Source organism: Cnephaeus nilssonii (genome assembly GCF_951640355.1).
Source record: "Cnephaeus nilssonii genome assembly, chromosome: 6".
Taxonomy (NCBI): Eukaryota; Metazoa; Chordata; class Mammalia; order Chiroptera; family Vespertilionidae; genus Cnephaeus; species Cnephaeus nilssonii.
In genome coordinates, this window is record NC_137077.1 from 43,621,601 (window position 1) to 43,634,776 (window position 13,176).

Genomic DNA, 13,176 nt, shown 5'->3' on the forward strand with positions numbered 1-13,176 from the left:
GTGCATTATTTTTATCATTACAATAACTTGTGTCAGGTTGCTTTTCATAGTGTATACTGTACATAACACGTTATAGCTTCTTGCTTTGCTTCTGAAAATATAATTCATTCACTGCCTGGCATTTTGTTTTTGACAGTGAGGACCCTAACTGATTCATGAAGATTCTGATCTAGAGAAACGTTTTCTGCACCAGTGAAGCTAGAGGCTTTCAGAGCTCTGCCGCGTCCAGGCTGTAGATCCAGGGGTCATGAAGTCACGGTGTGTGTTCCACACCCATTCTTCCACACGGTGATGTCAGACACAGTAGAGGCAGAATTCTGGCCTAGTTTTGCCCCAAGAATTTTTCTTTTGTGATTTTTCTCAAGCTCCACAAATTTCATAATTGAAAGTTCACTCAGCTATTAACAAAGCTGCACTTAGCTGCCCGCAAACCATTCACTTTAAGGTTTAACTTTTTTATTTTATTTTTTTTGGTCTTTTTAATGAAAGAACATTCTTTGAACAGCAATCTCCCGTGAGACAGTTAACTTCACAGTTCCTGAAGGCACTGTGGATCCACTGAGCAACAGATGTGGCCATTCTAAAAAAAGGGGGGGGGAGGGGGAGAGAAAGCACAGTGTGAATGTTTAAGCCATTAGTAAATGCTCACACTTATTGATTGGTACACACAAACATAATTGTATGGTTTATTTATTATTTCTGTACCACTAGAGGTTCAATGGCCCAATCACTTTCCATGTCTGTACTATAGTAGAACTAATTATGTCCAGTTACTTGTGGCAAATTATAGGCTAGCTTTATTTACCCCATGACATCCTCTTAGGTCACATTTATCCTTTTATTTATTTACTAGAGGCCTGGTGCACAAGATTCATGCACTGGGGGACGATGCGGGGGGGGGGGGGGGGGAAGGGGGCTCAGCCTGGCCTGCGCCCTCTTGCAGTCCGGGACTCCTCGGGGGAATGTCTTGCTTGCTGGAATCAGGCCTAAGCCAGCAGTCAGACATCCCTCTTGCAGTCTGGGGCTCTCGCAGTCCGGGACCACTCGCTCCTTACTGCTCGCCTGCTGTTCTCGCCAGCTGTGAGCCTGGATTCTGGCTGAGCGGTGTTCCCCCTGTGGGAGTGCACTGACCACCAGGGGGCAGCTCCTGCATTGAGCCTCTGGTGGTCAGTGTGTGTCATAGTGACCGGTCGTTCTGCTGTTCGGTCAATTTGCATATTAGCCTTTTATTATATAGGATTCACAAAATAGGTATTGGTATCTAGAGCCCTAGATATACTGAAGAATAAAGCAGACATGCTTACTACCTTCACAGGGCAGGGGTTCTAGTTTTCTGAGCAGGGAGGAAACTACTAAGTACCAAGCAAGTATACAATAAAAAATGGTTTACAGTGCTAGAAAAGAAACAATCTAGCTGGTACCATGAGAGTGATTCAAGATTAGCTACTAAATTGGGTGGTGAGGCAAGACTTCTCTGTATAAGTGATATTTAAGCCAGGACCTCAAGACAGCTATGTGAAAAGGTAGGCCAAAAGCACAGGGAATGCAATGAATAAAGGCTTTGACGTGAAGAGTTCTGTGTAGTTAAGAAACTGAAAAAGCCCTGGGTGAGAATTTTAAATTGGTGAAGAAAACAATGTAGAAATGAAGTTAAAAAAATTGTCAAGGCAAGGAAGGACCAAAATGCTTAATTAGTTTTTATAACAAAATACTGAAATAATGTAGTATATTACAAAAAAGAAAAAAATATCCTATCTTATTCTTTTTGTTTAAATTTTTTTCAATTACAGTTGACATACAATATTATATTAGTTTCAGGTGTACAACTCAGTGATTAGACATTATATAACTTCCTAAGTCATTCTGATAAATCTCATACCCATCTGACACCATACATAGTTATTACAATAGTAATATGACTATATTCCGTATGCTATACTTCACAGCACCATGACTATTTTGCATCCACCAATTTGTACTCCTTGAGAGCTTGTTTGGAGGTTCTAGCAGGGGATCACCCTTAACTGAAGACCGGTCCTCTCCTCTGGGGGGAAGGTCATCCTTTTAGACTATGAAGCATGCAGCTTAGGGAGGGATGCACATGGATCGGTGAGGGAGGAGGAAGACACCCGCCTAACCAGCCAGATCAGCCGAATCTACCCTGGCGATCAATGGGGTGACAGATGTTGCAGCCAGAGCACTCTCACATCTCAATTTGTACTTCTAAATCCCTTCACCTTTTTCACCCAGCCTCCCTCACTCCCTTCCCATCTGGCAACCATCAGTTTGTTCTCTGTATCTATGAGTTTGTTTCTATTCTATTCATTTGTTCATTTTGTTTTTTGGATTCCACATATAAGTGAAATCATATGGTAACTATCTTTCTCTCTCTGACTTATTTCATCTAGCATGATACACTCTAGGTCCACCCACATGATCCCAAATTCTTAAGATTTCATTATTTTTTATGGCCAACAAACAGACAAGTGGATAAAAAAAATTGTGGTACATATACACAATGGAATTATAGCTTATTTTTTAAATTCCTTGCACCTTACTTTCCTCAACTAGCTAACAAATAATGATGATTAACACTGTCACTACAATTGTAGGGTGATAATATCCCTCTACTGCATGAGCGAATACTCTGTCGGACACTTTGCCAGGCACTTCAAACACATTGCCAACCTCGCAGCATTCCCAGTAGGTTCACTATTAATAGATGTTTTAGATTCAGAAACTGAAGTTTAGAAAGCTTAAATATCATATCCAACATCACACAGCTAATAAATGGGATAGCCGAAATAAAAATTCAGGTTACTCTGACTCTAAAACTCATTCTCCAGTCGGTATTTTCTCTCAAGAATTGACTTTAGAGTACTGAAAAATGTATTATACCTTAATATGATAAAATAAAAAGTGTCTGTTCCTGCAAGATAAAAAGTAGAAAAGAACAGGTTTTGATATTTTAGGCTTTGTTGAAACACCAAATGAGGAAAAATCCAGTATTTATCCAAGAAGATTATCCATTTCACCTCATCCTCTCCCATTACAAATTGTTATTAAGCAGAGCTCCTTTTTTTTTTTTTACACCAAGCAACCTACAGGGCTGCTTCATTAAGCAGAGCACTTATTCTCACAGCAAGAGAGAGTCTCAGCCATCTCTTGAGTCTCTAGTGGCATTATGAAGCCTTGTCATCATGATCAGAGGAAGAGACTTTTTGACCATAACCTGGTTACATGCTCTTTCCCAATCCAGTGACCCAATAAAAGGAGGGATGTCCTCGTGCCTGAGAGTATCAGTTTCTCAAAGTGTATGGCTTTTTAGCATTGAGTTAGGGATTTTCTAGAGCCTTTTGCCATTGAGTATGTAACACTACCACTAGAACCCAATACTAAAGAAACCATTGCTATGGTTGTCATGAACATGTTTTCAGAAAGGGACTTTATGTTTTCCAAATTTTCCAGGAATATTTTCCTTATTCCATATCAATATATTCTGCTATAACAAGATATTCTACAAACCATATCATTGGACACTCATCAAGGTCATACATGAAGGATAGTAATTATTTTAATAAAATATCCCATTGAGGTTCTGGTTTCAGTAATGGCATAGTTGCTTATAAAAGACTAACCCTCTGATAGGTAACTATAAAGTCTAGAAAAATATAAAAATAACTATTTGAAGCAATGGAGTGTGACAAGCAACAGTCAGATACAGAGGGCTTCAATATTTGAAAGAAGGGAAATGTACTGTGAGAGATTCATTTTTACTTAGCATTTCCCCTTAGGGTATTGCCTAGACTGTGCATCTTAGGATAACTGTGATTCACTCAAAAAGCCACAATCTGATAGGCCCCAGATGCCAGAGAACAATTTTTAGGGCTGTTGGACTATCTGGAAATTCAAGAGAAAATATCTAGGAAAAAGGCATCAGAATATGAACTTCCCTCAAACCTTTGGCTGGTTTTGAATTACAGAGAAAACTAAATAAATAGTCATAGTTTGAAGGTTGAAAGATCTGAGCAGAAATTTCAGGTCCTGACTGATAAACAAGCCAGGCTTTCCATTAAAAGCCCAAAAGGGCCATGATAGGTGCAAAACAATGTTTCAAGATTAGGAGATTCAACCTAGAACAAGGGTAAATCTGGATTAGATAGATCCACTTATCCAGCATAAATCCAAGCCTCCTTAAATGCAAGGTGACTGGCCAGTAGTTTGCATCTTGCTAGAACAAAAACAGTCTTTGGAGGGAACTCCATGATCTCCAATAAACCTCAGCAATTATTAGACATGTAAAGAAAAACAGGAAAAGGTGACTCCTAATTAAGAGAAAAAGTAGAAAATAGAAATTACTCAAAGATAATCCAGATGGTCTAATTAGCAGACAAAGACTAGAAAGTATCTATTATAAATATCTATTATAAAGATGATCATAATGAAAAAAAACGCAAATGGTAAATCTTAGCAGAGAAATGAAGCTTTAAATAGAATTAAATGGACATTTTGAAACTTTACAGTGCAATATCTGAAATATCTGAAATACTGAATGCATTTAACAGGCTATAGATGACAAAAGGAACAGTCATAAAATTTGAAGACAAAACAATAGAAATTATCTAATCCCTAAAACAAAGATAAAAATATCTAAATAAATATAGACCCTCAGTGACCTGCAGGATAGTCTTAAACCATATAACATATATGTAGAGTCCCAGAAGAATAAAAAGGAGAATATGTGGCAGACAAAATATGTAATTTCCAAAATATATAAAGAACTCATAAAATTCAACACCAAACAAACAACTCAATCAAAAAGCGGGCTGAGGACCTGAAAATACACCTCTCCCAAGAAAACATTCGAACAGCCCATAGATATATGAAAAAATGTTCAACCTCACCAGCAATTAGGGAAATACAAATCAAACTACAATGAGATAACACCTCACACCTGTTAGAGTGGCCATTATCAACAAGACAAGCAATAACAAGTGTTGGAGAGGTTGTGGGGAAAAAAGGAACCCTCATGCACTGCTGGAGAGAATACAGACTGGTGTACACACTATGTAAAGCAGTCTGGCAATTCCTCAAAAAACTAAGAATAGAGCTAACATATGACCTCTTCTGGGTAAATACTGGAAAAAGTCGAAATCATATATTTGCAAAGATACATGTTCATCGCAGCACTATCATGATGGCCAAAACATGGACACAACCAAATTGTCCTGCGATAGAGGCCTGAATAAAGATGTGGTACATATACACAATGAAATACTACTCGGCCATAAGAAAGGATGAAATGGCACCATCTGCAACAACATGGATGGATCTTGAGAACATAATGCTAAGTGAAATAATTCAGTCAGAAAAAGCTAAGAACCATACGATTTCACTCATATGTGGGATATAAAACTGAAACTTATGAACACAAACAGCAGTGTGGTGTTGCCAGAGGGAAGGGGATAGGGAGAGGAGGGGGTCCTAAAATAAGGTGACAGGAGAAGATTTGACTTTGGGTAGTGAGCACACAGGGCAATATACATAGAAACCCACACCTGAAACCTATATGATCACGTTGACCGATGTCACCACAATAAATCTATAATAATAAAAGTGTAATATGTTAATTAGATCGGACGTTCTTCTGGACGATCTTCCAGATGAAGTCAGGGCTTCAAGGGAAGCCTGGGTCCCAGGTGCCAGAGGGAAGCTGGCACCAGCAGCCAGGGAAGGAAGGCCTACTCTTGCACAAATTTCATGCACAAATTTCATGCATTGGGCCTCTAGTTTAATAATAAAATCCTATGTAATAAAAGCCTCATATGCAAATTGACCGAACGGTGGAATGACCGGCAGAACAACCAGTCGCTATGATGTTCACTGACCACCAGGGGGCAGGAACTGCCCCCAGCCTGCAGGCCCCAGACCAGCCAAGGGGGGCGCCAGTGCCCCCCCCCCCCGATCGCCCTGCAGAGGGAGGCTACCAGTGGTGGAAGGGGGTGGGGCTGGCAAGTGGGCAGGGCCAGGCCAGCCAAAGCATGTGCCAGTGGGGAGGGGGCCCAATTGCCCTGCTGGTTGCCGCACAGATCATCCCTGATCCCCGCCAGGCCTAGAGAGCCTACCTGTGCATGAATTTCATGCACTGGGATTCTAGTAAAATAATCTATAATAATAAAAGTTGTAATATGCTAATTAGACCGGACAGCCGAACAACCTTCTGGATGACCTTCTAGATGAAGCCAGGACTGCGAGTGCCGAGGGACGCCGCCATGGCGGCTGCGAGGGCCGAGCCCTTTGCATGAATTTTGTGCATGGGCCTCTAATAAATAAATAAAAAGGAAGTCTTGCATACAGGAAAAAATACAAATGATAGCTGAAACTTCATGAAAAAACATGGAGACCAGAAAGCAATAGAGAATCACCTTTGTGACAGGAACAAACTGTCAATTCTGAAGCCTAAATTTAGTAAAAATACCTTAAAAAATAAAAGACATTTTTAAATAAGTGTAAGAGAAAGAAACATCGATGTGAGAGAGACACACCAATTGTTTGCCTGTCTTCCATTCCCTGACCTGGGACAAGACTGAGCCTGCAATGGATTTATGTGCCCTTGAAAGGAATTGATCCCCCCACTTTTCAATCCATAGGCCAACGCTCTAACCACTGAACCAAAATGGCTAGGGCCAACCATTTTTTGATTGGACATTTTGGTTTCTTCCTTGATTCTACATAACAATGTTATGAGGTGAATATTCTCATGCATATAGCTTGTTGCATACTTTAGATTATTTCTTTAGTTTTGATTCACAAAATTGGGATTAATAGGCAAAAGATATTTGTGTGGGAACAGGGAGCTGGCAAGGAGGTGTATGTGTGGGTTTTTGACATGTATTTTTCAATGTCCCTAACAGTGCCTAAGAATTACAATTGCAATCTAATTCCAGTACATCTCTGTCAGCACTGGAAATCACTGTGACATTTTTTATGGGAAAATAATGATTCATTATTTTAGTTTACATTTGTTTCAACTATTTAAAGGTCAAAAGATTTCCTCATTTTTAATATCTCTATTTTTTAATGAATTGTTTATTCATCCATTGCTGATTTATTTATGGGAAAATAAGTGTTATTAATTTTTATGTTTTTAACCAAATAAAGAAATCATATCTGCTGAAAATATTTTTCCAGTATCCAGTTTTAACTTTCTATTTTTTGCTAATTTTGTTTATCTACAGAAGCCCTAACTTTTCTTTGAGGTATATTTTATCACTTCTAAGTTAGAAAAGGAATCTCCCTTCTACAATTTTGATAAATATTTAATCATATTTTGTTTAGACTTCCATTTAATATTTAATAATTTTTCCACACAGAATTTGTTTTGATATACAACATAATAGCATATAAAATTACTTTCCTCAAATTGTTGTCCAGTCATTCAAATATGTATAGAATACTCGTTTCTTTCTCTATTAATTTTTTAAGCTCTCCTGATCATCTCTTAAAGTCTTCATTATAATGTTGCCCTGGGATTATTTATGGGATATTTGTTTCCATAGACAGATCTAGTTATCTATTCCAATGTTATTACAGAGGTCCACCTTCAAAACTTTAAGTTTGCTGTTTCTGATAGATGAAGGCAACATTTAGGAAGTTAGGAGCTTCATTCTTATACCTCTATTTTTTTCCTAATATCTCAATAATTTCAGTATTACATCTAGATTCTCCCTAGAAGTTAAAAGTGCCCCCCCCCCCCGGTTTATCATTTCCAAAGTGTCCTGCTCAGTATTTATTTATTAGAGGAAATGACCCTCTAATCCCTTCTCTCTCCTCTTTCTCAATGATACAGCTCCCTTTTGTTTGGAACTCAAAGCGTAATTGTCTGAAAGCACTCTGACCCATCATAGGATAGGCATTTATTAGATTTAGGAAAGGCAACCTTAGTAATTCATTTTTGACTCAGGAATTAAACTTCTGAGTGGAGAAAACATTTTTTAACCTAAGTAAATTAAATTTGAAGAAATTTTTAAAAAGGGAAGGGAAAAATTGTTCCCTAGTCCATCCAAACTAACACCTAACTCCTCAGATCTCCTCTCCAATGTCACTTCCTCAGAAAATAACTGGTTCACATGTTGTACAGCCTCCCAGCCCCCTTTCTTCAGAGCATCCATCATAGTTTGTAATGTCTTCATCTGTTTCATGACTTAATTAATGTCTATTTATTCCACTATCAACAATAACAGTCAATACTTATTGAGTGTTTACTCTGTTTCCAGACACTGCATTCACCTCTAGACCTGTCCTATCCAATGGAAGGCTGCGTGACGACAGATATGTTCTCGATATGGGCTGTCTAATATGATAGCCACCAGCTACATGAGGCTATTAAGTGGTTGAAATGTGGCTAGATGACTGAGAAATTGAATTTTAATTTGTTTAATTTTAATTAAGTTATATAGCCACATGTAACTACTGACTACTGTATTAGACAGGCAGCTCTAGACAATAAGAAGTTAGGCAATAATTTCCAGGAATGATCATGTCTGTATTTGCTTATCATTCTAGCCCTGCTACTAGCACATCACCCCATGCAATTTATATTTATTGACTTAAATGAATAACCCAGAGAAGGGTAGGTAAGTAAAAACGGTGCTCTGAAAACACCAAATTATGAAGAATGCTCACCTCCAGCACAATATCTGGAGGCTGTTTTACATAAATTTTATTTTTAAAAGAACACAAACTAAACATAATAAAAATAACTATTTGGGATAAATTTGGTAACGTTGAGCATATTCTTACAATTCATATTTAATAAGAAGGGAAAAGGAAAATAGCATGAATTAGTAACTTCTGAGACTCAGCACTTACCTGACAAAAATGAGTTTAATGCCAAAATACACTTTCTGGAATACATTCTTACCATGAGCCAAAAATCCTAGTAGTTGTTTATAAGGCAGTGAATGACAAGCTCATTCATGCTCTTTGCCCCAGAAACACGTTTTTTTCTGCCTATTCCTGAATGCATTTTTCTTATTGGAAGCATCTGTCTGAGCCATATTTGTGTGTTTTTCTTTCTCTATCTGGTATACATTTTTGTTGTCATTGCTCAGAACAATAATCTAACAGATTAAGAGTATAAGGGGACTCAAATCTATTTGTTAATTAAATGTCAGAATGTATTTCTCTATTGGTCATTAATGCTTAAGTTTCTAGATATGAACTGTTAAATGTACTCATATTAAATATATATATATAAACTACATTGAATATATATTATTAGTAACTTTTTAGCAGTAGTAACTTTCAAATTTGACAATGTACTTTCAGAAAACAGCATTAAATGTTCACTCAAAAAACTTTGCTTGATTGACAAATTGTGTGATTGAAAGAGCTAGAAATTTGGGGTTAAAATAGACAATAATTTCTCCAGACTTAACGCATTTTACATTTCTTTGTCCTGTGACATCAGGCCACTCTAGTGAGAATTTGTACTAAGTGAATCTGAATTAAATTGCTCTATGAAAAATTATTTTTAAATGGAAATGGTCACTTAAACAACCAGCGTGGTTATAGATAGCTGGCTGTGCTACGCCAGGAAAAATCAGACATCTTTGCTTTCTTGTTAATATTAAGCCTTCCAGATTTTTTACTTAGTCTTAGTGTTCATTCCAAAATTATGACTATGACGATCAATGACTTCTAAATCAAATGTCTGTACAATCATCAGAGAAAAATGCTTCCACATTTGTCACCATCTATGCACTCTACAGACTATGCCTGTGTTCTCTGCATGTTTGTTCTTGCAGAACAAACACAACGCTCTCTCTCCTTATGATAAGAAGGAAAATCTTTGTAAGGATTTTTGTCTATCTGTAGGGATAAAATATGGTAAATAACAGATCTTAAAATAACAGCTCAATGTAACTAATCACCACAAACCTAGAACTATGCCCATTTTGCCTTATTGATTTCCACTTTGGAAAATATATCTACTTTGTTGATACATCTTACAAACCTCAGAAAAGGACCAGATAAAAATCAGTCAAACAATGTTGTGTTCTATTATGAAAGAAGTAACATGAAGTTTGGCGTTTTAGGGATTTTTTTGTTTGTTTGTTTTCGTTTTTAAGTGTGTGTACAGTTAGATACTTTAGGGCAATTTAAGTAGGTCGTTTCTGTTCTCGTTGTTCTTTCTGTGCCTCCTGCTCCGTGACCGTATATTCTTGAAGGATGCACATGACCTTCAGCCTTGGAACTAACAAAGCTGATCACCACTTCCCACCTGTCCTGGAACAATAGATAGGAAGTGAAATACGTCCCCTTGGCCAGGCTGCGCCATTCCTGTCTCTGAGCTCGGGGAGCAGCGGGCCAAGAGCTGCCTGCCTGGATGGAACGGCCTTACCTTGCACTGGCAGAGAGTGCACTCCGTGCCGTGTTTGATCCACGAGGAGCCAGTGAAGCGCACCACATTCATCTCGTCCAGGCAGGTTTTGGTGATGTCATTGCGAATGGTGTCGGCCTGGCAAGGGTCGGTGACACAGCGCGGGCAGCACTCACCCTCCGGGAGCAGGCTGAATTCACACTCCGCCTCTGGGCAAGGCAGGGGCCAGCAGTCCACTTCCCCTTGCTGTAAGGAGAGCAGAGGGGCAGGGGAGGAGGCGGGAGGGAGGGAGCCTGGTGTTTACTGAACACGCAGTTGACCTGAGGACCTGTAAGCTCAGACCTCCCAGGCCGAGCATCCTGCACTCAGCGCGAGGAGGCCTACCCTGCAGCTGAATTTTAAACTGGCCTTCATCGGTTAAACAAGAACAACAATAAAACAAAACCAAAAACCATTCTCTTAAAACAACCACATTGGTATGCCCCTATCTTTCCCATGAAAAAGGAGAACTATTTATCATGGAAGAGGTTTTTATTAAACTTTTTGCCTACGCCATCCTTTCTTTTAAAATTCTTTTGATATTTCCCCCCTCACTGCACATTTATTCCCTTCTGCATAAAAGAAAATGTTGTCCATTTATGAGAAAATAAACTGGAATATGTAAGAAATAATGGCAGTTTTTCTTGTTCGTTTATATGTTTCTCGGTCCGGGGGAGCCAAATTAGGAACTGGTTTTCGTCGTTTTTATTCCACCTGGGGAAGTTGTACGAATTGGTTCTTTCTGAAATGTAGTTCCTACCTGTTTCCTATTTTCTCCATAATTCTGAATCTCCTGGTTTTGGAGATGAAAGCAGCCTTCAGGCACAGAAGCTGACCTTGTTCTCTCAATTGATTTTTTTTTGAGTTGAAAGTATAAAAAGAAAGCACTACCTTAAAAATACCCTCACACAAATAGAAAGAAAACTAGCCATAACTTTAAATGAAGCATCTGTGAAACTTTCTTCCATAAAGACACATAGACCAAAGTTTCCTTTTTCATTTGCACCACTAGAAAGAAAGAAGAAATTTGGTCAAGTGAAAAAAAAAAAAAAAAGACTGGTATTTTCTTTATCAAGTCTAGATTTTCTTTTTGACCTATCATTTCCAGTAGAAGTTTCATAAATATATACAGACATTCAATTCTAACATTCAAATAAGTATTTATAATATACCCATATTATGTCTAAAACTGGGTGCCCACCAAAACAGCATTGACAGTAACAATCTTTAGAAGGAAAAAGTGTTTGTTTTTGTTTGTTTGTTTATTTTTTAAGTCTCAGTATGACGGATAGAAATGGATTAACAAAAGTTCCACTTGGAAACAAATGATTTTTTTCATGAATGCCACTGTTGTATTCATAACCAGTATTTAGTGAGTGCATACTATATGCCATTAGGATCTGTTCTAGATGCTGGAGCCTGAGTAAGTCCACCCTGAATGAGACCGAGGAAGCTGGGAGCGTCTTTTCTTCTTTTGAGCTCTGGATATTCTCCGGAAAGATACACGACATGGTGCATGATGTCTACCCCAGAGTACCCTTCTCGGGTCCTGACTGCACAGACATCTTATCCTAACCAGGCTCACTTGTTGTAACTGCTGACACTATGGCCAGGTGCTGCACACTGGTGGATGGGGGAGGGCAAGGTTGCTTTCCTATTTAGAATCTGGGCCTAAACTCTCCCTGGACTTGTTGTAGTTAAACTCACCAAGCAGCGGCACTGTTGGCAATTCTGGACCCAGGTGTCTCCACTGTTGTACAAGGTTTCCCCATTTTGATGGAGGCATTGACTGCTAAGCCTTGGGTCACATTCAGGGCAGCAAAAAAGATCAACCGTGGGATTCTCACAGTCACAGACCATCCGTCGACACATCACAAATCCATTCTGTATGAGAAGGAAGAAAAGCATTTATCAAAAGCCTCCATCTCTCAATATACTAACATGTATGTGTGTGTCTGTATGTATATATATATATAAATATAATGTGTCTGTATATATATAAATATATAAATATGTGTGTGTATATATATATTATATTTATATTATATTTATAAATATATTATATTTATATATTATATATACATATATAAATCTTAGATGTTGATTTGAAAGTTGAGATAATTTGCACTGCTTATCCAATATAATTGCTTTTCTTTAAAGTTCCATTTTGTAGCTAACATACAGAAACTACTCATGCTGGAGAACTTTACATTTCCTTTCTACATACTATTTGAAGAAAAAGAAAATTTCCAGAAATGTCCTGTATACAATAATAATGTCCTACATGACATGATCCTTATGTCTATATAAATGTGTGTATATGTTTGTATATATATATATATATATATATATATATATATATATATATATATCCTATATCATAAAGAGGTAAATGCAAATTAGACCAGACATCCTTCCGGACAAAGCAGGGGCTGGAGGGAAGCCGATGCCAGCAGCCGGGGGAAGGAAGGCCTTTTCTTGCATCAATTTTGTGCATTTGGCCTCTAGTATATACTGTATATAAACATACATGTACTTGTTTATGAGGATAGTAATTTGAATGCTAACTAAATTTTGTTTTGTGCTAGGTCATGTGTATTTAGTAGCTAGTCAACAAGTCTACATATTATTAAGTTTATGGAATATTTTAGACCTTATGTTTTTGTACAAACTGTTTTCAACTTCTTTTATAATAGTTGGGCCCTTGATACATAGTATTATTCATTTAACTGAAATTTGAGTCTCCATTATTA

The 13,176-nt window shown here is 37.9% G+C and overlaps 1 protein-coding gene across 1 annotated transcript in view; it reads right to left on the reverse strand.

Annotated features, from left to right (window-relative positions):
• Positions 1-529: 529 nt before the first annotated feature.
• The window catches only part of NELL2 (neural EGFL like 2), a gene marked incomplete at its 3' end in the record, with an annotated part of 320,606 nt that continues 307,959 nt past the window's right edge, over positions 530-13,176 (reverse strand). The window contains exons 18-20 of the mRNA XM_079775779.1: positions 12,131-12,307; positions 10,406-10,630; positions 530-580 (exon numbers count right to left, since the gene is read on the reverse strand). Of these exons, the coding sequence (XP_079631905.1) occupies positions 530-580; positions 10,406-10,630; positions 12,131-12,307 (453 nt within the window). The remainder of the gene's footprint in view (positions 581-10,405; positions 10,631-12,130; positions 12,308-13,176) is intronic.